Below are 25,375 nucleotides of genomic sequence, written 5' to 3' on the forward strand. Positions count from 1 at the left end.
CCCCTTAATGTTCTCCTTCATATTTTGAATGTTGTCATAGGGAACCATGAAACCAACATCATGATCTATGGGAGGATGAAGCTTAGGTGGTTTAGAAGTGTTAGAACCTAAATAAGGTAGAGAGTAGTTAGGGCCGGTAAACCCAAACCAAACTACTTGATAATGAAACTAGGTCCTGGTCGAAGAGAACTTGTAGTTGTTTTAAAGGGATATATTTTGATTTCTCAAGCTACTAATGATTTCTCCATAAGAAGCAAACTAGGTTGTGAAACTCATACAAGTATCACAACATACAACCTAGTTGCCTCCTAAAGGAATGAGAAGGAAGTGAAAAATTATTTTGTTTTGAGGTGTCTTCTATGTTTAGCAAGTGTACAATTTGAGGAGAAAGGTGTAACACATTGGGTTCACAAAAATGTAATGGCGAGAAGATGAACTCTTTGAAGGGAAAATATTTCCAATGAGAATTCACTTCCCAATTACACTAAGGTAAATCAAAGTGTAGCTACACGTTGATTTATCCTTTCAAATAAATTAATTTTAATGGAAATTAGACAATTTAATTTTACAAATATCAATAATAGAAAAGATTAATAAATTTCCTTTGTTATGTAAATATCATTTATTACTTTAGAAACAAAAAATAGAGATGTATAGATATCCTATAGAGTATGCAAGTTTACTGTCTTGATACTAGTGTGACAAGTTGTTGTCTCATATAGACAAGTAACAAGAATCTATAATACCATGCAAATCTACTCTTGCACACGTTTCAAAACATCATGGTAATAGGATACAATGACAACAAAATATCAACTACTAGAATAACCAAATAGAAATCAAGAAAAAAGGGGTAGAGATCACGAATATGTTGAATTTGTCAAAAACTCTATATGAACTTGCACACAAAGGAAATAATAAAAAATGTTAGGTGGTTGTATTAAGAGGTTTGCCTTAGTCAACACCTGCTTTGGTATTCTAACCTCCACAAACAACCAAGGCAAATAATAGATACCAATGACATGGAAAAGAGAACAAATGTAAATGCTTCAATAGGAAAAGATATTAATTATATTATGAAAATGAAGCTAACGATATTAAACCTCCATGGTGAGGGAGCAATAGCCAAAGTAGTGGAAAGTCCTTTCAAAAAAGCTACCAGAATCTTCTAAGAGTGATCTCTTCAATGCCCAATAACTATGTTACACCAAAACACCATGAAAATATGCAAGCAATAGCTAAAATGTTCATAGAAAGATAGCATGTGAAAGCTTTGAATAGAAAGAGAGCTATGCCATATGAGTTATATCCTTCAAATTGTTTCTCCCTTGTCCACATAGAGGATTTTCACTTAGAATAGAAGGTCTAAGTTTGTTTGTGAGACTTGACCAAGCTGATAGGGGTGTAACACTCCAACAACTTGTTGAATCACACATTTTCATGGGACGCTAGCATACCATGCAAACGTTTGCACTAAATGCTCATGTCTGAAAAAATTGAACCTAAAAACTATGGAACAATACAACATCATTAGAATAAACACATTTCGATAAAATCATAACATAATTAAAAAATATATCTTTTTCAAGACTAATGAAAAATTAGTATATTATTATGAAATTACAAAAACATGCAATTTACAACACTACACTATATATCTCATACTATTAATAGATAAAATCTATAACTACTATAAAATTAAAAAATAAACATTCATAAAAGATTCATTAACATTACTTTATTATCTACTTTAAATACAAATTTTCCTACTTATCTTTCAAACTTTCCCATCTACAATTTACAGTAATAATTATAAAACAAAACAAAAATCATATTAATAAACTTGATCCACCTTTAAAAAATTCAAAACAAAATTAACAAATTATTAAAACTTAATCTACATAAACAGAATAACTAAAAAAGAACTAGGGGAAAGGACCCACTAGTTGTGCACCCTAACTTCATGCTTTTTACATCAGTTTATTTGACAAGTCCCTTGCTTATAACTAAGGTTTCAGGCCACATCATCAAATATCCACATCAGCGTGTTTTTTGCCAAGGTGTCCAAAACAGCCCCCCAAAAAAGTGAGACCAATAGGCATGCAAAAGAGACCCCAATAGTTGTGTTACTTTTTACAATATTAATACATTTCCTAACAACTGTTGATACATTTCCTAACAAAAATTGATATTTTTTGTTTCTACTGATGCTCTTCCTGGTAAGAAAAAATATTACCAAAACCAAATCATTAAATTTGAAACAAGCATGAACACTCCCAGCAACCAGCAAAATAGCCTTTGGGTTTTTAGATAAGGAAAATTAATATCGTCATATAATTTGCCAATTTTATTTTAATACAAAGCGTCAAATGTTTGCTTCTCTTCCTGCCTGGTTAAACACTTCAGACTATGCAAGTTCTATGTCGCCTGCGATCTGCAGGCTTAAGCTTATTCGAAAGGCTTCCATCTAGTAGTATTTCACATTCGTCTTTTTGTTCTTTCAGTCTTTTCATCCCTCACAAGAATCTCATTTACACATTTCAGAGGTCATTCCATGGCATACCATTTTTCAGACCACAATCTTATCAATGGCACCCACAAATGCCTATAATTCCACTCCCTCACTCTATCATGGTAACCCATTTTTAGTTCTCATAGTCTTACAACACCAAATTGATTTTTTAAGTTTTAAGGCAATCGATTAAAAAAATTGGATGCTTCTGAATAAAATTTTGCAGATGATCCAAAAACAATCATTTGCCTCCAAGAAGAAGCCTTTGAAGAATCTGCGTGTTGCACCTTCCAAGTTAAAGAAGACTAAGATGAAGAGCTATTCGTCAGTAGCAACATTTTTACTGTTTTGAGACTTTCTTTATTCTTTATTTTCTAGGGCATATGTGGGTTAGGAGAAGTCTGGTTTCTTACAGGACTTTTATTTTCATTCGGCAGGTCATATAAATCTAGGTTTAAGACTCTGGCTAGTGGCCAAATAAAGCGTTGGAGAGTGGGAAAAAGGCACAATGCTCATTCAAAGGTAGATCTTTTTGTTCCCTTGTAAAATTTGCATTGTTTCTGAAACAGTCTTTTTTTTAAAATTAAGGGTGGACTTAGAATTTAAGGCCATCTTTTCTCCGTTTTGTATGATTAGATACAGCAAAACAATCTTGGTTTTATTCCGCTTTTTATTTGCAAAACAATGGTTGTCTTTATGTACTTGTAAGTTAAAGCTTGGGACACATTCTTAAGATCGGGGTTGTGTTTTGTATAAACTCTTAAGAAAGAGGTGTGCTTTGGACACATTCTTAACACTGGGCTATTATTCCTAAACGTTCTTAAGATTAAGTATGGATTACGGTAAAATTTTGGGCGTTTAAATCTAGTTTAATCCATGTACCCTAGAAACGAAATCTTTGGCTTTGCCGCAAATTTCATAAAAACTATTATAAAAAATGTTTTCGGCAAAGGTACGCCACAAGTAAACTCCCATATGTTTAAAAAATTTACTGAAAATTTCTCAGCAGTTTCTCCAAAGCTGTTGCTCCCATTGCTACTGCTGCCGAAATTCTTCCTAAAAAATAGCTGTGATGAAATTTTTTAGTTTAAGATTTAAAATTTTGCACTTGCAAGAATTCTTACATTGGGTCCATCTGGACATTCTGCACCATAAGAGTAGGCGTGATGTCCTCCACCGTGTGACCGTACCTTTTTTTCTGTTGGAATTACGGGCTGCCTTATTGTAGTAGTGAGAGGGTGTTACTGCTGGAGCTACGAATTTTTTTTATTCTAGTAAGGGGCATTTCTGCTGGAGCTACGAATTTTTTATTCCAGTGATGGGGCATTGCTGGCAGAGCTATGACTTTGTTTATTATGGTGAGGGGACATTGCTCCTGGGGTTATGAGCCATACATTATTGCAGGGGTGGGGAATTGACACCTGAGGATATGGGCTCTACTTTATTGCAGGGATGGGGAATTGACACTGGGGATATGGGCTGCCTGTTGCAGTAAGGGGTTATTGACTTGAGGTGTGATGGCCCCCACCGTGTGAGCCTGCCTTTCTTACTAATAAAATTATGGGCTGCCTTATTGTAATGGGGGGTGTAGCTGATGGCGCTAGGAAACTTTTTTATTGAAGTGAGGGAGCATTGCTGATGGGGTTATGGGCTGTACATTATTGCAGGGGTTAGATATTGACACGGGATATGGGCTACCTGTTGCAGCAAGGGGTTGTTGCCAGTAGGGTTGTGGGTCACTTTACTGCAGAGAGGGGCACTGCCACTGGGGTTGTGGTGTAATGTCTCCTATTTGATCTATTTCAATATACTAAAATTGATTGCTATTCTTCAATTAGTTATTAACAAGTTCTTATTTATTTTCCTCATTAAATGATTAATTTCATTATTCATAGTTTTTAATATAGACATCAAACCCTGCCACTACTTCAGTTTTAAGGGAGAAGGGTCTATGTATGTTACCAAAGCGCTTAGAGACCAAATACAATAGGTTCCCTCAAAGTTTACAGATCCAAGCCCTTACCTATCTTGGGTGTATACCCTCAAGGCTTATGGGTCGCTGATTATATATATATATATACTAGCTCCAAGCATTAGGAGTGATCCATGTCGGCCTCAGCTCCAAGTGACTCCTAACTTCCTAACTACGAAATCTGCTTTCATTGAGGCCGACATGGATCACTCCTAATGCTTGGAGCTAGTATATATATATAATCATCTTCTAAGTTCATTGGAAAGCAGCTTTCGTAGTTAGGAAGTTAGGAGTTAGGGAATTAGCAAATCTTACAGGCTTAGAGCAAAGGAAAATTCTTACACTAAAAAACTGATAACTAACTGGTTTACTTTAAACTATTTAAAATAAGATAAATGCAATCAGATTTCTCACACTCTGGGATATGAGCAATCCAGCATGTAGGAATTGTAAGTGATGGCAGTGTTGTCCTCAAGGACGTAGCTGTTGTTCCTCATCCTCTTCTCAACTGAGTGTTCTGTGTGGGTGGTGAAAGGAAGATGCAAAAGATCAAAGCACAAAGGCACCAAGACACACTCAAAGATACTATTGAGAAGAGCTTGGGAGTTGTTCAGATCAATAACGCTGTTAGCTATGGCCATTCAAGGAACCTAGAGCCTGTATGCAGTTAGTAGATTGTAATAAAAATAATGTGAGAAGTATGGATAACTCAAAGATAATGGTGCATTCTTTTCTTGAATCTAGACCAATGTGTATGCTAAAAGAAACACTTAAACAAAATGGAAGCCCAAAAATTCATGGAAGAGAAGACCCTTTAAAAGGCTACCAAAACTCTATATATAACAAGAAATCCATCATAAAAGAAGGAAACAATAAGTTTTTATATGCTAGGTGCATCCAACCAAGAAAATAAAACACAAAAAGATGAAAGAATAAAGTGATGCAAAAAGATTACGGATGTAAGAAAAAATGACTTGTTTGCTCCTTTACATGTAATTTGTTTGAAACTTACAAACATTTGTTTGTTGGGGCATTCCATAAGTGCTAGTGGGACGAACCAATAAAATATGGGTGAACACTTCATTTTAAAGTAGACGACTAAGTTTTGGAAAGCGACAAGCAACAAGGGCCAAAGAAAAATCCAAATAAGCACAAAAATAACAAAGGGGAATGATCTTAGAGGCCAACAAAGCACTTCACTAGATTAAGCATGATAAAGAGAGTTATATTTCATGCCACGTGGGGTTTGCCTTGGGCCATTGGGTCATCATTGGACATGGCCTGTATGCATGTCTGTATTTAGCCACTTACATATTGTCCGCTCATGAAAGGCAGTCAACAAATCCAGGTAGGTGCTGCTTCTCGAAATTGGTGTGGGATCATAGAACTTATTGGAACTACCTTGCTTGTTGTCCCATATTTAGACCTACAAAAGCAAGTTGGATGATTGTGTGCAACATAAAGTAATTTTGGAAATAGAAATTTGAATTGAAAGGGTAGACAAGTTTACTTACCATTCATGTAGGGTTAGAGAGATACTACCTTAGTTGTGAACTTTTCTTGTTCAAAACAAATAAGAAACGTGACTCAAGTGCATTCCATATAGATGATCAACTCAAAGTTTTAGGAAAAACGTGGACAAGAGGATGGACCATTGGAGCAAGGGTGTGGGATATACTTGTGGCGACTTGTCTGGATGACCATCCTCTTAGCTATCTTGGACACATTGTATGCATACATCTCTCCCTGAATTCATCCATGTTGACATGTCCAAGGTTAGTATCTCCAACCTTTTTCCACCTCAAGACGATCCTTGATTATAGGACTCCTTTGTAGGCGTACTTTATTTGTGTTTGTCTTGAAATTCCTCTGGCTTTAGCTCCTGATATCTAGCTCCTGAAAGTAAAACACCTTAAGTTACAAGTGTGAAAGGATGCTAGGATTACTTGGAAATATGCCCATGTAAGATTCAAGAAGTGATTACTTTGAAATCATGAAAACTTAAATGAATTTACACATTTAGGACACATGTAGATGAATTTTCACAAGATTTGCCAACAAAATCTCAAGATGATGATGAATATTCCTATCCAAAAATCAGAAAATGAAATTAAATCTGATTAAAACTCTGATTTCATTTGTTCTTGAAGATGCTTTTACTCTCCTCAAATGCATACCTTCTTGATTTCAAAACTGATTTTTTACTCGGAAATGATAATACAAGTCTGAGTTTGATCAAATTATGACAAAATTCGCTTTAAACAAGAGATGCTTGCCTTGCCCTTGACTGCAATCTAACCTCAGATCAGGTCTGATTTTGAAATAAGGTTCAGAACGGGATGAATGCTGGGAGAAATCACACCAAATCAGGTTAATTCAGCCCCCTTCTTAGGCTGGAAATTCAGTTTGCTTAGGGCTGGTCATGAAGATCAGAATCTGGTCTGCATAAATTCGCCTAGGTCTGGGACAAATTCGCACCCAATCAGGTCTAAAAATGGATGGAAATAAATCTGAAATTGGCTCCAAATCAGCCCTCAACAGAGTTGCCCCTATGTTTGATTATTAATTCGCCTTATATGCTGATGGAATTTGCCCTTTACGCAAGGTAATTGATGAGAAAAATGTTGCAAATTTTCTGGTGATGGTTCGCTCAACTCTGCTCTTCTTTTATTTGCCTTTGAACTAAATTGATTTGATGTTTAAATGACCAAATTCATCCTTGCTTTATAGGCCTCTTTACTTTTGAATTCACCTAGGCCAACTTGCACATTTAGATGTTTGAAATTGAATTGATTGAATGCAAATTCAAGTCGGTTGCCTTAGGATTTCCTGATTTGTTCTTTGAATTTTTGAATTTTCCCTCCTAAAAGGGCCGATTTGCATACTCCTCATATTTGAGCGGGTTTTAGAGAGGGTTAGGGACTCCAAGGTAGGGGCATATAGGGGGTCCTTGGTGACAATACTGGGCGCAAAATTCATGTGTCTAGGGGTAAAGTTTGGGTGGTGTTTTTGTGTGCATAGGGACAAGGGCAAGGCGCTTTCTAGGTGTATCTAAGGATGAAGCTGAGTGGACCCAAGTTGTCCTTAAGGACAAGCCCATTAGGTCGGCTTCATCGTGCATGGAGGGACAAAAGCTAGGTGGGGTTGAGGGGGATAAAGGATTAGGGATTGATGCATTTAGCGAGGTTAAGGAGTTGTCTAGGGATAAATATGCTAGGTGCATTTTAGATGTTCTCAAGGACTAAAGAATAGGGACAACTCCTAGTCGGGTTTGAGAAGGATGCAAGGACAAGGATTGATGTGTGCTATTTTCAAGTGTCCTAAGGGTAATCAAAATCTTGAGCGTATTTTCACAAGGTATATGGGCAAGAGGAAGGTACCATCTCAAGGGGTTCAAGGATAAATGCATTGGGTGGTGATTAGGGGTCCCTAAGGACAAAGTTCTAATGTAATTCCAAGTAAGCAAACCCGTAGGTGCAATTGAGATGACAAAGAATGATTGCTGTTTCCACATGTTCAAGGACTTCATGCTAAGCAAAATGAAATGATGATGAGCGCATTTGAGACCATGATAGGGACTAAACAACACTGAATTGCTAAATGAAGAAAAAATTGCTAGGTGTTAATCCATGTAGGTTGTGGATTCATGTTAGGCATAAATGAGAGGTGTCCAAGGACATAAAAGCAAGTTGGGTGCCATTTAGATATCCCCGAGGACAACACTAACACAATTCCTTGTTCGTGATAGGCAAACATGGGCACAAATGAGAAATGCCAAAGGACATATGAGAAAATCTTGGGCGCAAATTAGATATTTCCAAGGGCACAACACCAAAATAAATACATTGCCTAAAGAAATTTCCAAATGTGCTAAGGATTGAATCAATGATTTTAGCATTTTCATAGTTGATCCTTTGGCCTTGAATTCTCAATTTTGAATTTCCTCAATTAGACAAGGACTTTTAAAAAATCTTCACTATTCCCTGATACTGTCAAGGTTGGAAAATACGACCTTGACAAAGAATTTCCCTTGTCTATGCTAAAATTAGAACCAGAAAGATAAAAATTCAGAATCTGAAAATACAAAACAAGAGACACAAGGATTTATCCTGGGAAAACCCTCCACCTGAGGGTGAAAAACCCAGCCACATAAAAATTGAATTTTATTATCAATTTGAATCTTATACAAAGCTTTTAAGCCTAACAAGCAATGATTGTTATCACTTTAACAATCAATAGTATAAGTCAAGAAGCTTCTGAAAATGATGACTTCTACCTTACATTCAAAATATGTCCTTTCTACAACATGACAAGATCACACATCAATCGAACATAGAAGGATTATACTGAAAGATTAAGAACTACAAGATAGCTGAAGACGATATCATTCCTTCAAACACGTTCACAAAAGATCACTGAAAGCATATAATAAAATTGCCTTGCTTAAGAATTACTCTGCACTCCCCATACAACACGTTACAATACACGCGAAGAAGAAAGAATAGGTTCACGAAACAATATATCTTGAGAGGACAGAAGACGGAAAGCTAAGACACCAAGAATTCGGCGACAGTTACAAAACAACTTGAAACTCCTCCCTCACCGACAAGAGACACCAAGGCGATGACACACGTGAATCTTACACCGGCGAAACTTACACAGATGAAGACGAGAAAGAATTTCTTCCCGTAAGAAATACAAGGAGAATATCATACGTGCAAAAATCAATACAAGAAGAGTGCTGATAAGTACAAAAAAGAACTGAAACACTTCCAGGAAAGTCACAACGAATATAGAGCTCAAATTTTATGAAGTGAGCAGAGATGCAGCAAAGCAAAGAGAATTCCACAACCACGACAAGAAACGATATCTACTGAAGTTAGAAACATTAACACTCCTTAATAAAGGAGATATCATTAACTGATTTTCAAGTCATGGAGTCTCTCAGCATGACAAACACAATATGAAAACAATAAAATTTAATCACTGATTCTCTCAACGTGATAGGCATCATGGATTCACTCAACATGATGTTCACCATGGCTACTCCCATGAGTGGAATAACACAAGCTCCCATCACGGAGTCACTCAACGTGATGTTGTCATGGAGTCTCTCAACATGACATCCACTATGGCTACTCCCATTAGTGAAAAGAGCCTCAAGGGCTTTCACCTCAAATTTCTCCGTCACAGAGAAAAATGCATTACAAGGGATTGCACCTCAAACTTCTCCCTCACAGAGAAGAACACATTAACAACATGTAAAAGATTCGTTGAAGCTGAGATTCTCTCTCAGCAAGAGCATCATTCTCCACATTACCAAGCTTGTCTCAGAAATAACAAAACTTCACTCTAGGAAGTGGCTTGGTGAGAATGTCCACTATTTGCTCTTCAGTGCAAATGTACTTGAGCTCCACTGTTTTTCTTTGAACCATATCTCTCAAGTAATGATATTTTATTTCCACATGCTTGGTTTTATCATGGAAAACAAGATTAAACGAAAGCTTCACACAACTTTGGTTATCACAAAGAATCACTGTAGGTTCCAAAGGCTGTCCAAACAATCCTGCGAGCAATTAGCAAAGCCACACTGCTTCTCTTGCAGCCACACAAGTTGCATCATATTCCGCTTCAGCTGTACTCTGAGCAACACATGATTGTTTTCTGCTGCACCAGGAAATCATAGCTGAACTTAGGCTGAAACAACATCTTGAAGTGCTCTTTTTGTCAGGAACACATCCCGCCCAATCTGAATCAGAAAAACCTTGAAATTTCAGAACTTCACAAGAAGTATATTTCAGGGCATATCCCACTGTACCACACACATATCTCAATATATGTTTAGCTGCAACAAAATGAATCTATCTAGGCTCACACATGAACTGACTGAGAGTGTTAACATCATAACATATGTCAGGCCTTGTATTGACTAAATACATCAAAGATCCAATCAATTGCCTATACATAGGAGGATCAATTAAGTCTAAACTAGCTGCAACCTCATGTAACTTTTTCAGATTTGCTTCCATGGGAGTTGCCATAGACTTGCAATCTAACAGACCAAATCTTTTCAAAAGATCAATGACATATTTCCCTTGACTCAATATGACTTCATTTGATCTTTGCCTCACTTCTAAACCAAGAAAATAATGCATCAAACTGATATCTTTCATCTCGAATTCAAAAGCTAACTCTTTCTTACATCTAGCAATGAGGTCATCCTCTCTAGTAAGAAATAAATCAACATATAGAACTAAAATTAAGGCTTTATCATCAATTACCTTGAAGTAGATATTTGGATCTGCATCATTTTTGAAAAAACCCAAGCTCAACAAATAATGATCAATCCTTTCATACCATGCATGCGGAGCTTGCATAAGGCCATACAAGGCCTTTTTCAATCTGCATATATGTGACTCTTTCTCATGGATCACAAAACCATCTGGCTGCTCAATAAAAACTTCTTCTTCAATTACACCATTCAAGAATGCTGTCTTTACATCCATCTGATGTAATTCCCACCCTTTAACAATTGCAATAGCAATAATAGTTCTGATAGAAGTATATCGAGCTACAAGAGCAAAGGTCTCCTCATAGTCTATACCCTCCTTTTGAGAAAAACCTCTAGCTATGAATCTAGCTTTATATTTTTCAACACTTCCATTAGCTGCATGTTTAATTTTGAACAACCACTTAGAAGAAACAACAAATATACTTTTGGGCCTAGGAACTATGTCCCACACATCATTCTTGATTATGGATTGGTACTCCATCATGGCATCCTTCCATACTTGCTGCTTTGAAGCCTCCTCAAAACTTGAAGGCTCAGATGCTATACTATGACTCATCAAAGCAACATATCCTGCAAACTTATGAGGTCTTTTACTTTCCTTGAAAGCACCACGTGGGGCTGCATATTTTTCAGCCTCTTGCAGAGTATGCCTTGCCCACAAAGATCTCTTCTTATCAGCTGAAGCGTTACTTGGACCAGCAGTAGTATCTATAGGATCAATAGGATCAACATAATCTTCTAACTTTGTAGTCTCCCTCTGAATCTCTGAAGGAAAATCCAGGACAGCCATATTCATATCTTGAGAAGGCACAAAATCTTCTCTATCAATTTCCATATTAGATTCTTTAGACCTTTTGCAAGCTACATCTTCTTCAAAGGAGACATCTATGCTGATTTCAATTTGCTTTTGACCTAGAATGTAAATTTTGTATGCTTTTGATGATTCACTATAACCAATTAAAATGCCTTTCTTTCTTGAAGGTTCTAACTTAGTTCTCTTATCTTTTGGAATATGAATATACACTAGACATCCAAAAATTTTGAGATGACTAATATCTGATATAAAACCTATGAAAGCTTCTTCAAGGGTCATATTATCTAGAATTTGATGTGGACTACAATTCTGAACATAAACAGCTGTTCTGCAAGCTTTTGCCCAAAGAAATATTTGAAGACCTTGATCTTAGATCATGGCCTTCGCTGCCTCAACAATAGACCTGTTCTTTCTTTCAGCAATTCCATTTTGCTGAGGATTATAAGGGACACAAAACTCCCTCTTAATCCCAATACAATTTTTTTGAAATAAACCAGAAGTATATTTACCCCCATTGTCAGATCTTAAAACTTTGATCCTCTTATCAGACAAATTTTCTACTAGAGCTTTGAACTCTTTAAATCTAGACACCACTTCATCAAATTCTTTAGATTTCAAAAAGTATATCCATGTCTTATGAGAGAAATCATCAATGAAAGTAACATAGTACCAAAAACCACTTAAGAAGCAACAGACATATGACCACACAAATCAGAATGAATTAGGTCTAGAATTTCTTTTGCTCTACTTTCACTAGAGTGAAAAGGACTTTTAATGTTCTTACCTAGAGCACATCCTTTGTAGACACCATCATGATCTTGATTGGGCTTAGGAAGACCAATGACCATCTTCTCCATGGAGGAAAGAGTTCTGAAATTTAGATGAGCAAATTTTTTATGCCACAGCTCATTAGAAGTCATTGAATCATGAGCTAAGGCATGAACAGGACGAACTGAAAGTCTATATAGATTGTCATGACGGACATCAATCTCATGAGCTATCTTGATGCTAGAGTTCTTCTTCCATGCAAGAACTTTGCCTTCAACAAATGCAACTTGATATCCTTTATCTTCCAAAGATGAGATAGAAATCAGATTTCTCTTGATTCCTGGAACAAATAGCACATCAATCAGATGAAGAGGAATTCCAGAATCCAAATGAAAAGAAGTGGTACCAACTCCTTTCACAGAATAACAAGCATCACCACCAATGATAACATGCAAGTGAGAATCCTTTTCAAATAGATTCGAGAGATGTTCACGATATTCAGTAATATGACGAGAAGCTCCACTGTCAATCAGCCAAGTATTACTATCAGAGGGAACATTACTTGAAAGGGCAGAAATAAATAAGAAATCCTCTGAACTTTCACTTGATTTTCTAATAGGAGAAGCATGTTCAACATTTGTTGCAGTAGCTTGATGCTTGGGCCTTGAAGGACATTCTCTAGCAAAGTGACAAAATTTGTCACATCTGAAGCATTGAACTCTAGAGAGATCCTTTCTCTTCTTAGATTTAGGAGCTGAATGAAAATTCTTATCTCTGTTTCTTTTGTTCTTTTGAAGTTCCCTTTCCTCCCTTTTCTTCTAGAAGTATGGGCAGCAAGAACATGATCTTCTTCATGATGAGATTTTCGACCAATTCCTCTTGCCTCCAATCTGCATTCCTCTTGAATGCAATCTGCTCTCAATCGATCAAACTTGGGTAGCTCATTTCTTCCACTAATACCTTGAATGAAAGATTCCCAAGAGTGAGGAAGGCCATTCATAACCAGCATAACCGGGTTTTTATCCTCAATGGAATCTCCAACAGCATTTAGCTGATCCTTCAATTCTGTAATCTTCATAAAGAAAGAAACAACAGATTCACCTCTAGTCATTTTGATATGAAGGAGTGGACGTCTCAATGCTAGAGCTCTGCTAGTACTATTGAATTCATACAAACTTTGAAGGCACTCGAACATATCTTTGGCTGAATTCAACTTGGATATAACAGGTACTAGATGATCCTTAACAAAATCAATTAGAATCTTTCTTGCCATGAGATTGTTCTTTCTCCATTGTGCTTTCTTGGTGTCATCTGAAGGTTCATCTACAACAAACTTCACATAGATGAGAAGATCATTCTCTTCAAGCACAATAAGGATCACAAATTACCATGAAGTGTAATTAGCTGCACCATCCAATCTGTCTTCAACTTTGAGTCCATTCACCATGATGGAAAACTTGAAATAACAGACTAATGCTCAAGCAAAGAAAATTTCAAAACTAAGCAATCTGGTTCTGGATCTTTTCTTTAGACCCGCTCTGATACCATGTTAAAATTAGAACTAGAAAGATAAAAATTCAGACTCTGAAAAACACAAAACAAGAGACACAGGATTTATCTTGGGAAAACCCTCCACTTGAGGGTGAAAAACCCAACCACACCAAAATTGAATTTTATTATCAATATGAATCTGATACAAAGCTTTTAAGCCTAACAAGCAATAATTGTTATCACTTAACAATCAATGGTAAGTCAAGAAGCTTCTGAAAATGATGACTTCTACCTTACATTCAGAATATGCCCTTTCTACAACATGATGAGATCACACATCAATCGAACATAGAAGGATTATATTGAAAGATCGTGAACTACAAGATAGCTGAAGACGATATCATTCTTTCTAATACGTTCACAAAAGATCACTAAAAGCATATAATAAAATTGCCTTTCTTAAGAATTACTTTGCACTCCCCATACAACCTGTTACAATACACGTGAAGAAGAAAGAATAGGTGCACGAAACAATATATCTCGAGAGGACGAAAGACAGAAAGCTAAGACATCAAGAATTCGGCGACAGTTACAAAACAACTTGAAACTCCTCCCACACCAACAAGAGACACCAAGTCGACGACACACGTGAATCTTACACCGATGAAGCTTACACGGATGAAGGGGGGAAAGAATTTCTTCCCGTAAGAAATACAAGGAGAAAATGATACATGCAAAAATCAATGCAAGAAGAGTGCTGATAAGTACAAAAAAGAACTAAAACACTTCTAGTAAAGTCACAACGAATATTTCACTTCAAATTTTATGAAGTGAGCAGAGATGCGGCAAAGCAAAGAGAATTCCACAACCACGACAAGAAATGATATCTATTGAAGTTACAAACATTAACAGTCTAGGCATCACATCCTTGAATCTTTTCAACATTTTCACAACATCACTCATCCTGACAACTTTTTTGACAACTTTTGCAACTTTGACAACTTTTTTGCTCAATGACAACATTTTGTACTCCCCACAATCTTGCTCTCGAAACTCAGCCGTGATACTTGCTCATGAATTTCGGACTAGGACTAGTGACTTGATCTCATCCCTATGGACAAATTTGCTACACGGACTCAAAACTACTGCCAAACACCTAAAAACCCTAGCAAATGACTAGACCGCAAAGCCAAAAAAGAGGGGGGTCCCCATTTGCAATGGGGCGATGTGTGAAAAGGTCACAATAGGACTATATTAATTGAATCTTCATCATTGATCATGAAATGCTTAATGCAATTATCGTAAACATGGAGCTGTAGGTAAGAGGGGTTTCACCTTGCCTAGCTATGTCATCGTTTGAACCTAATTCTCTAAAATCAAATGTGGAAGTGATGTGTTTATAAAGAAATCTAGGTGGGTGAAGGTTATGTGTAACATTACTAACACGAGAGGTTAATGCAGCTTGCTTTAGATGGTTGAACTGGCATGAAAATCTGAGAAATAAGAACCTTAATTGCTGCCTTTGTATGAAAATATGGATTTTCTGAAAATGAAAACCCTCTTTATGCCAGGTGTTTGGGCAATCCCATAGGGAATCCACATGAAATTAAGAAAAATAAGAACCTGAAGTGTCGCCTTTGTATGGAAATCTGGATTTTCTGAAAATAGAAACCCTCTTGATGCTATGTCTCTTGGAATTTGCACAATAGAACACAAATCTGGGTGAAATTCTTTCTAATAATAGGTCAATACTCAAGTTGGCTGGACGTAAACCCCAGGCCAAATTGGTACCCAAACTGTATTTTTGCATCATGGCACCTGTTTACAAGAAACCCAGTAACATAGGTGAAGAGGTATTTGCAATGAATGCATATCTCCATTTGTCGTTTCCTTCCTTGAATTCTCTCGGCTCTTATGGTTCTACATCTTTTTTATTGTCTTCATCCTTCTTTTGATGACAGGCACAAATGTTGTGTCCATATTTTCCACAATAAAGGCATGCTCCTTAGCTTCCACATCCTCTATCACCCTTAAGCATAGGTTCTCATCCTTGGTTCTCTATCTTTTTCTTGAAGTCATCCTTTTCCAAAAGAGGTTTCTTTCCTCTCACTTTCCTCTTTTGTCTTGCTGATATGAGCTTGTGTGTAATGTCCCTTACTAGGCTTAGACATGTTTTAACCATAATCAAATCTATTTCAATATACTTATGACACAAACTAAATAAATTAGGAGATATTTCCACCTTAACCTGAATCCAATCAGTGATATTCCACTGCCCAACCAATTAACTATTTAATAAATTGTTCATCTATCCTACATCCATAATCCTTAATGCAAGTGTCAAACAAATTTTGATGTCCCCAACATAAAAATATCTCCTTCCCAAGTTCTTAAACACTGACAGTCGTAACAAGGATTATACATATAGACATATCCTCCTTACCGTCTTTTATCTTATGGGTTCTTTCTGATTTACAATCTAATATTGTTATTTATCTGATTAAGACATTATATGTCTATATATATATGTGTGGTGTATATAACCTTATTGATATTTCATCCTTACTATATATATATATCACTTATTCTGATTTGTATATATACACATAAATAAATAAATAAATAAAATAAATAATATAACCAATTATTGATGTATTTGTTAATTACCTATTATATACATTTTTGATACTACCACTGCTTAAAACATTGGTTATTAGTATATATAGTGGCTGGTTTAAGACAAACAGATCTGACGCATAACAATTCTGGTCTGCCACTGTTATGAATTAAATATTAGTATTATACATATTGCAATCTATGTAGAATATTTTTTAAAATTCTGCATACACACATTATCGGGCTGCATATATTAAGCCTACTTATTAAACACATCCCCTATGCATACTACTCCTAATCAAGGATGTTACTGCCTGTAAATTAATAACAGTTCTGACCTGATTTGATCGATGTTGTCAGATAATGTCCATCTCTTTTTTTTTACCGAATTGGAATCCTCCCCTTTTTTTGATTGTTGCCCCTCCTTAAATACCTTTGGTATGGAATGGTTGCAACGCTTGATTGGGATAGATATATCCCTTCCCTAATCGCACCCTTCCATTACTCATACTAATTAACTTGTTATCCAAATCGCACTCCTTCATAAATACTAGTTATTTGCTGATTATAAGATGAATTGATAATTCTTTGACTAATCGAACAATATGAAGGATGTGTCTCTTCTCTCCATCACACCCCTTTGAATAATTAATCGTTGGTTTTCACTCAAACTATAATCTCCTGTTGCCAGGTCATCACAATACTAAACACTAATGGCACGTTATGCTCCTAATCTACGAAATGTCATTGACTTAGTTTGACATCAATCTTATAATATTTGTTTGATAAGACCAAAAACACCTGTAGCACATTAGCACCAAAAGACGAATATGGGTAACCGTAAAACCATCGTCCATATTGGAATACTGAATTCCGCCTATAGCGATCTCCTTTTTGCTATTCTTCTTTAGTGTTTGGTTAGTATGAATGCCTGATTTTGAACACTCGATACTAGTTTGGTCTCACATAGTAATAAGAGATTATGAGTCTTTCACCTTACTTATGCGATGCTTAATGAATACGTATGCATCAAGTCTGAATCATTCTACATTTTTCCCTTGCCCTTGCTTTTGGACTTTGACAGATCATTGTTTACATGGCTGGTAATATATCTTATTGCTCTTAGATCATGTTTTATACGAATTTGCCCTGTGTTGAATGGTTAACATATTTCCAAACGGAGGAGCATGCTCGGGAAGGGTCTCGATGAACTCCTTTTATATTCATCAACTTGATTGTCTTTGATTTCAGTAGCCGTTACTAAGTGAATAAACGGTGGATGCTTATAAGTTTCAACTTCAATTAAAACTTATTTATTCATATTTAATAATAAATATTAATTAAATAGTAATATTTAATAAATTTCAAATAATTATTATGATAATTAAAAATAATTTCAATTAGGCTTCTTATATATAATGATCAGGGAGGGGACATGACATTGTGGCTTACTCCCACTATGCCAAAGTTTAATGGGCTTATCTTTCTCCATGATTAGCATTTTACAAAAATCATTAAAGCAACTTGATATTTGAACATCACCTTGTTTGAAATGAAGAGAGCAAAGACTCATAGGGTGACTTGGGACTTTCACGCACAATGTCTGCTTGCTGTTGATCCTTCCTTTGACAGTCCATTCCACATTTGCCTCATTGATATTGAATATCTTAGATTTTTGATATAGATAATTCTCTCTTGTTAAACTCTGTAGGATCAAGTGTAATTAAATTCCTTTCAAGCTTGTATGCTTGCCTATCATCAGCTGCATTGAAGATATTCTCTAGTGTATCCCACACTTACTTTGGACACTTCTCGCCCACCACTTGGAATCAAAGCTCAATCATCACATTCCTTCCAATCGTCACTGTAGAATTGTCCTTCGGATTGGTGTATTCTAGAATTTTCCTTTCATCTTTTGTCTTGACTTCAAAGTCATCAACAACTCTCCATAGACCTTTTGCCATTATGGTGAACTTCATCTCTTATAATTGATCCCACTTAGGGGTTGTGCAAGCAAATCCTTCTCCATCTTCTTTACACAATCTTCTTTGCCTAGAATTCTCAAAGACATTCTCACTTCTCCACATGGTAGATCTTGGAAAGAGCTTTCTAACAATATAAAATTGTCCAAGTTTTGAATTCATTTGCCAAAGCCATGGTTTCTAGAAAATTTGTAGATTTTTCCACCAAAAAACAATAATATAACTATTTGAATATCAAAAAATTTCTCCAGTAATTGGTTCCTGTCATGTGTTGGCCTTAATCAACCACTTCCCAATCCTCAAATTTTTGATAGGGACAACTTGGAGCTTTCAGATATTGAAAATGCATTGTCTAGATTGTCTTGCTTTGCAAAGCTTCTCTCTTCATGCAATAGAAACCCTAACTCTGGATGACAAAATTTCACCAATCTTCTTTGTAGTCATCTTCAGTCTAAACTTTTTAGAAATATGCGGTCCCACCATGTCTTCAATAACGTAGGATGCAACTTTGTCATGTAATCTTCACTCCTATGAATTTTCAATAATTCTTGCAAGGTGTGATGGCCTTTGTACCAAGGGTCAAATCCTTGGATCTAATACCATATTAGAATCATTGAAACATTTGCCATTTGATCCTCAATCATCTGCTCATAGCAAGAAAGCAAAATACCAACTGATGGGCAACAAATAGAGATATTGATAGTGCGTGAAGGCATCAGAGAACACTAGAACTGAAGAAACTCACTGGAATGAATGTGTAAGAAGACAAAAGATACTTTGCCTAAATAGAGACCTCCTAGGAAGAAAAAAATACTCATTTCTCCTTAGGCTGACCTGTTCACATGAATTTCATATTTAAATCTATATTACTTATTTCAATAAGCCAACTATGATTTGTTACTCAAATTCAGTCTCTAAAAGTAGGTTTTCATATTCTATGTAGAAGAATCTGAAGGTTATAGAAATGTATGGAGTGTGCAGTTGATTTTGAGCACTTGGGTGTTTGAGGTGTAACTGTCCAAACCAAAAGAAGTTGCTGCACTATTAAAAGAATTGGATGTTTGAGCATGTAAATGGGTATGAGATAATTCTATCTCAGGCATCTAGAATCCCAAACAATAATGGAGCATATAAAATATGCTCCAATGCACCTCAAAAGCCTGCTTACTCTGATCAAACAAGTGAAATAAAATAATGTTGGTGTGAATAATGTTTCATACCTAGTAAAGGTCTTATACCTAGCTAGTTCCTAGTAGGGAACTTATTCACATGACTTAAGTTTGCTTAGGTTCTAGGTGTTCTTCTAGAAGTGTAAGTTGTCTAGATAAGATCTTATCATATCTTATCTTTATGACTTTATTTAATTCTAGTTACCTAGGTCATTTAATAATTGTTTGAGGCAGTTATCTCATAACATAGGATTAAGGGATGTCACAATCTTGTGTAATCAACCTTGTTTTTATGAGCAAGGCCTTCTAATTGTATATTTCATATTCAATCAATCAATCTTGCATTATTGAAGCAAACTATTCTTGCCATTTTCCATCTTGTGGAAGATATTTTGGTCTAGTATCCGATCCTGGGGGTGTTGAGGAGTAACCATTAACTCCTACATTGTATTAGAGCTCTAGTGCTACAGATTCCTTTCCACATCTAAGGAATGTCATCAAGCTTGAAGAATTTGTTGGGTGCAAATTGGGGTTTCAAGGACCTCATGGTTGAATCCAAGGCAGCAAAGAACGTTAGGTTTTCCTTTTGTTTTGTGAAATTTGTATGGGTTTCAAGTAGTGTTAAAATTGTGAGAGCCAAGAGGTAGCTAATTTTTAAGTCGACTTTGGGCCAATTTTGACTGTGTTATCTCATTCATAAGGCTTGAAAACTTCAAGATTGACTGCCAAATCATCTAAAACAAAGTCTTTTGTTCAGGGGGCATCAAAGGTTTTTTCATTTGTTTTCTTAGTTGTACGGATCCATACTTGGCCGTATAGGGCACACTATACAAATCATGCAATTGTGGTAGAAAATATCGACCTCCCTGTCCATCAAAATGTTCTTTGCTCATTCAACACTTTTTTTTAATTTCTGTTGGCAAATGGTCAGCGCTCCCCTCGGGATTCGTGACAAGGGACTAACCGCCTTTCGTTGGATCCATATCTCTACAGTTTGTATTGGGCGTTGACAGATTGGTCTTTTGATGCAACGGCAAATTGGGCCAACAAATGGTATCAGAGCGTTGGGTCATGGGTTCGAATCCCCTCAGGTAACGCTGAGGGGGAGATTGTTGGCAAAATGGTCAGCGCTCCCCTCGGGATTCGTGACAAGGGACTAACCGCCTCCCGTGCGAGATCCATATCTCTACAGTTTGTATTGGGCGTTGACAGATTGGTCTTTTGATGCAACGGCAAACTGGGCCAACATTTTCCCTCGTGTAAGGTCTACATGTGGTTGCATAATTTTTGTAGGCTATGTCACACCATACATTGTTGGCGCATGGTCTTTTCATTCGCTACAAGATCTGTGCATTTTAAATTGTTTTATTTATATAAAATTTGGTTTTTTTTTTTAATTCGCCATTTTTTGGTTTTGTTGTGGATATTTTGTTTAGCACCCAATCAATGACCCCGTGGTCTTGTTGGTGACCACTGCTTCACGGAGGGAGCTAAAGGCTTCAACTGTGCATGCCCAACCATCATTCAGCCTGACACCATCACTACCTCTTGTTGCCTGTGGGGGTGACATTCTTGGTTTTGCCTAGCACTTGCCTATGGTCACATGGAGGATTGAATTCTAACACCCAAGAGCACTATTTGACCCCGTAGTGCCTAAAAGGGGTTTTTTTTCAATTGCATAAGTATTTGCCACAGTAAGTTTTTGAAAAAGAAGATATTGTTGGAAAGCTGGTTTCGTGAATTTCCAATTGTGCAAGCTATTTTCTAGAATTTGTTGTTTGATGACAGTAATTGCTGTTTGAAGTTAGATCACCATTTTTTGGCTCTTGAGCTCATTACTTTTTTGCCACAATCTTCGATTTTTCGTAATTATTGCCGCATTGGAAAGGTAGTGAGAAGCTCTTCATAGCAATCCATGCACTTTTTCTTGTTTATGCCCCAAGTATATGTTTGTTACAGTTCTTGACTGATGGGTATCTTGATGGATTACTTGGATATTTGCCTTTTGGCAATTGGGGAGGTGTGAAAAAAAAACAGATATTTGCAAGTAAATTGCCCTCACGAATCATGCTAGCAATCAGATAAAAGACTGGCAGTCTTGGGAATTTTGCCAGCAACCAGAGGAAAATGTTGGTAATCTGATCTGAATCAGATCAACAATTGGGCCAGGTGGCAATTTATAACGATTATAAATGTATTTTTCTACTATGATGAAATATATATAAAATTTAAAAAATAACTTTAATTGGCACAATTGTACAAAATTAAATGCAGAATAGAGTTGATTACTGACAGGTCAATGGCAGTTGTCAAGTGTTAAAGGTAATCATGCTTTTTTGGTCAACAGCATCAACATCATCAGCTGGTTCATTAGAAGTTAGAACGACAAGCAGCATTGGCATCTATTCCACTAGTTGCAATATGCAAGTCCTGTGTAGCAGCTTCATGCCCCTCTCACTTTAGGGTGGGTTAGAGTTTTTAAATTTTTTTTTTTTTTTGTGTTCATATAAAAAGTTGACTGTGTTGGGTAGGTTTGACCCAGATTAGTACAGGGTTCTGGCCTGGGTGTGTGGGTTCATCCTGGGTATGTTTAGACGTACTTGGACTGATCCCACAAGCCCAGAACAGAACCTTGGCTAAAGTTGGACTAGGATCTGTATCTAGGCCAAACTGGTTGCTGGGTATGGGAGGGGTTCTGGCTAGACGTACTGGACTGGACCCACAGGCATGGGATAGAATCCTGGCCAAATTTGGCTGAGGATCTGTATTTGGTCCAAATCAGTCACAGTATGGGAGGGATTCTGGACAAACCCATTACCAGATTGTGAATGCCATTGTGAACAAAGCCTAAACAATGAGTTATTGTGAAAATTGAGGAGTATCATGGCACTGGAGTATGTCACATTGTACCTAAGTGCCTAGAACCCCAGATAAATGTTATGTATTGTGAAGGCACATTCAAAATCCCAGATAATTTGCAAGATGACAGATTGAAAATTCCAGATGGTGGGACTGGAAACTCAATTTTAACGTGCCTGTATGACTGGTAATTTATGAAACAATGTGATAATGAACTTGCATCGCATGAAAAATTAGAAACCTGCTGGACACCAAAGTTTCAGATAAGTTTAAAGCTTTGGATGTTAGAGCCCTTGGTTATGGTATGTGACAGATCTGGACAAAATTTTGAAATAGCAACATTAATGCTTGGACAGAACCAAACGATATTTACAAAATGATGACATCAAATCTTGGCCAGACCCAAGTAAAATTTATAACTTAAAGCTGGAATTGGAAGACATCTTGTGAAATATATCAGTATCATGAACCCTGAAGCAAGAAAGGTGCCCTTCAGTATCTGTATATATCTCTGTAGAATAGTCTCTTTTGCAAAAGCAGGCCACTATTGGTATAGCAAATCAGTTATGCACTTCCAGTAGGTTGAGCCCTGTCAGTTGAGTTCCTCTTCCATTGTTTGAGAGTTCAAACTTCAAAGAATTGCATGTGGCGCTTTGACAAGCACTTGTGCTGCTAGGTGCTTTTAATGCTTTGCAAAGAGCAACTATGGCAAGATAGAGAAAATATTATGGATTCAAATCATTGGCTGTGTTTTATAGTGAATATGTTTGGATAAATATGATGACTAATGTTTCTGTTTCAAGTTTTTAACTTTTGCATAAAGAGACATGATTTTGATTTTGATTCTCAGACCCTTCCCTATGAATTCTTCAAATGTTTACTAATTAAATGGCAATGTATCACCATGAAATTTTTAATCTTTTTACTTTATGGTGAGAATGTGTAGATAAATATGATAATTGTTGTTTTTGCCTCGGTATTTCCACTAACAGGCATGTTTCCGATTTTGATACTTGGACAATTCATTATGAATCCCTTAAACATTAGACACTCAGTAAATGTCAATGAATCACCACGAGAAGTTTAATCTTATTTGCTTTGATGCTTAAGTGACAAAATACCATTTTTTCATAGTGTCATTAAAATTGTTTTTGCAATCGAAGTAAAATTTCAAGAACGCTTAAAATTCTTGAGGGCAAGTTGAATTAAGGTACTTACCTGTTGCAGGGGACTCCATTACCAACTTGTTCATGACCTAGGAATACAGACTCCATTATGAAGAAATCATGTAGAGTGGTACTTGTTGAGACATCGACCAGCTAGGACTCAAACCTAGGACCTTCCATAAGCTGCTGGAGTGCTCTACCACTGAGCTACTGGCCCCTCTTGGACCAGTCCATCATCGGTCTGGGTGCGGCTTAACACCAACACCCCCCCTTAAGCCACACCTCTTGTGTGCTTGGGGCTCCTAGCCTGGACCTGGCTCTGATAATGAGACATGGACCAGCTAGGACTCGAACCTAGGACCTTCCATACGCTGCTGGAGTGCTCTACCACTGAGCTACTGGCCCCTCTTGGACCAGTCCATCGTCGGTCCGGGTGTGGCTTAACACCAACAGTACTAAAAAGATAAAACAAGTTCTAGGGGTTTCTCCAGTGAGACGTACATATTTTCTGGCATTGAGCATTCAAGTTGGTGATTAAAAATACTATAAAATAAGAGTGGTATTGCATGTTTCTAAGGGAGTGTTTGCAAGTTCAATTTCAAGGTTCAAACAACTCAAATAATTTCAGATGCATGCTATCAGCTTCCTTTTTCATATTAGGGGCTAGTAAGTATGGCTTTGATTCATCGTAAATGCCTGCAATAGAGAGTAAACTATTTAATGGAGCTTTTAATTAATACATACTTTTACCTAATTCTATTATATTATCCAATTTCAATGTCGCGGGAGTCACATTCTTCACTTTTGAGTAGAAACATAGTGTTTGGCTTAGTGGTTAAAAAGATAATCAATGATGTCACGATTTTACATTCTCTACAACTTTACACTTCAAAGTTAAAACAGGTTCTGACAGAAATTGGTGTTAGACAGTAGCTTAGGTGTTCATTATGTAACTCATGTCTTACGTATTTTGAACATGATTGCACTTCGCTTATTTAGCATTCATTTTAAAATCCTTAACACGACAATGTATAATTTTGTTTTGTTTTGTTAAGACATGATTCTTCTTTTTTTTTTCAAAGTTTATTATGCATTTCTTTTTAATTACCTGGTAGAAGGCTAATTTTATCCTATTAATTTCTTTGAAACTTATTTTAACATCTCTGTCTACCTGTTAATTTGGCAGTCTAAAAAGTCAAAACGAAGACTTCGACAGCCTGCCCTTGTTCATCTGGCCTATGCAAAAGTTATGAAAAAGCTGAACTTTTGTGGTTAAGAAAAATGGGGTTGGACAAGCTCAGTTAAATGCACGTTTGTAATGAGATTTTGTTTAGATCTTTTCTATTCCATTTAAGTTTGAATTGCAAAAGAATATAATGCATGTAGCACTAGAAAAATTTACATTGGTCACTTCATTGGGAACCTAGTTACCAGAAACGCGACGGGAGACATCCGTTTCGCGTTTCGATGGCCGAAACGGGTTTCCCGTTGCTGACGGCCGTTTCCAAGCGGTGATTTTCGTTTTTTCAGATTGCAGTTAAAATTTAAACAAAAGTTTAGGCATTTTTATCTTTTCCCTAATTTGGAGGTGGAGTTAACATTAAGTTATAAATGCAAGCTGGAGTTTATAACTACCAATATTGGAGTTTACATTAATTTATAATTTTTGTATGACCAGTTAACTATGACACATTTATTTTTGTCCTGGTGGTTTGGTTTTATTATATTCATTGT

General features: G+C 36.5%; 1 protein-coding gene across 1 annotated transcript; it reads left to right on the forward strand.

The window, feature by feature from the left end:
* The first annotated feature begins 2,265 nt into the window (after positions 1–2,265).
* LOC131074188 (uncharacterized) lies at positions 2,266–25,051 on the forward strand. Its single transcript, XM_058010755.2, has 4 exons — positions 2,266–2,634; positions 2,739–2,836; positions 2,950–3,034; positions 24,828–25,051. The coding sequence occupies exons 1-4, from the start codon at positions 2,410–2,412 to the stop codon at positions 24,915–24,917; spliced, it is 498 nt and encodes a 165-aa protein (XP_057866738.2). The 5' UTR covers positions 2,266–2,409; the 3' UTR covers positions 24,918–25,051.
* Positions 25,052–25,375: the final 324 nt, after the last annotated feature.

This window comes from Cryptomeria japonica, chromosome 8 (assembly GCF_030272615.1).
Source record: "Cryptomeria japonica chromosome 8, Sugi_1.0, whole genome shotgun sequence".
In the NCBI taxonomy this organism is placed as follows: domain Eukaryota; kingdom Viridiplantae; phylum Streptophyta; class Pinopsida; order Cupressales; family Cupressaceae; genus Cryptomeria; species Cryptomeria japonica.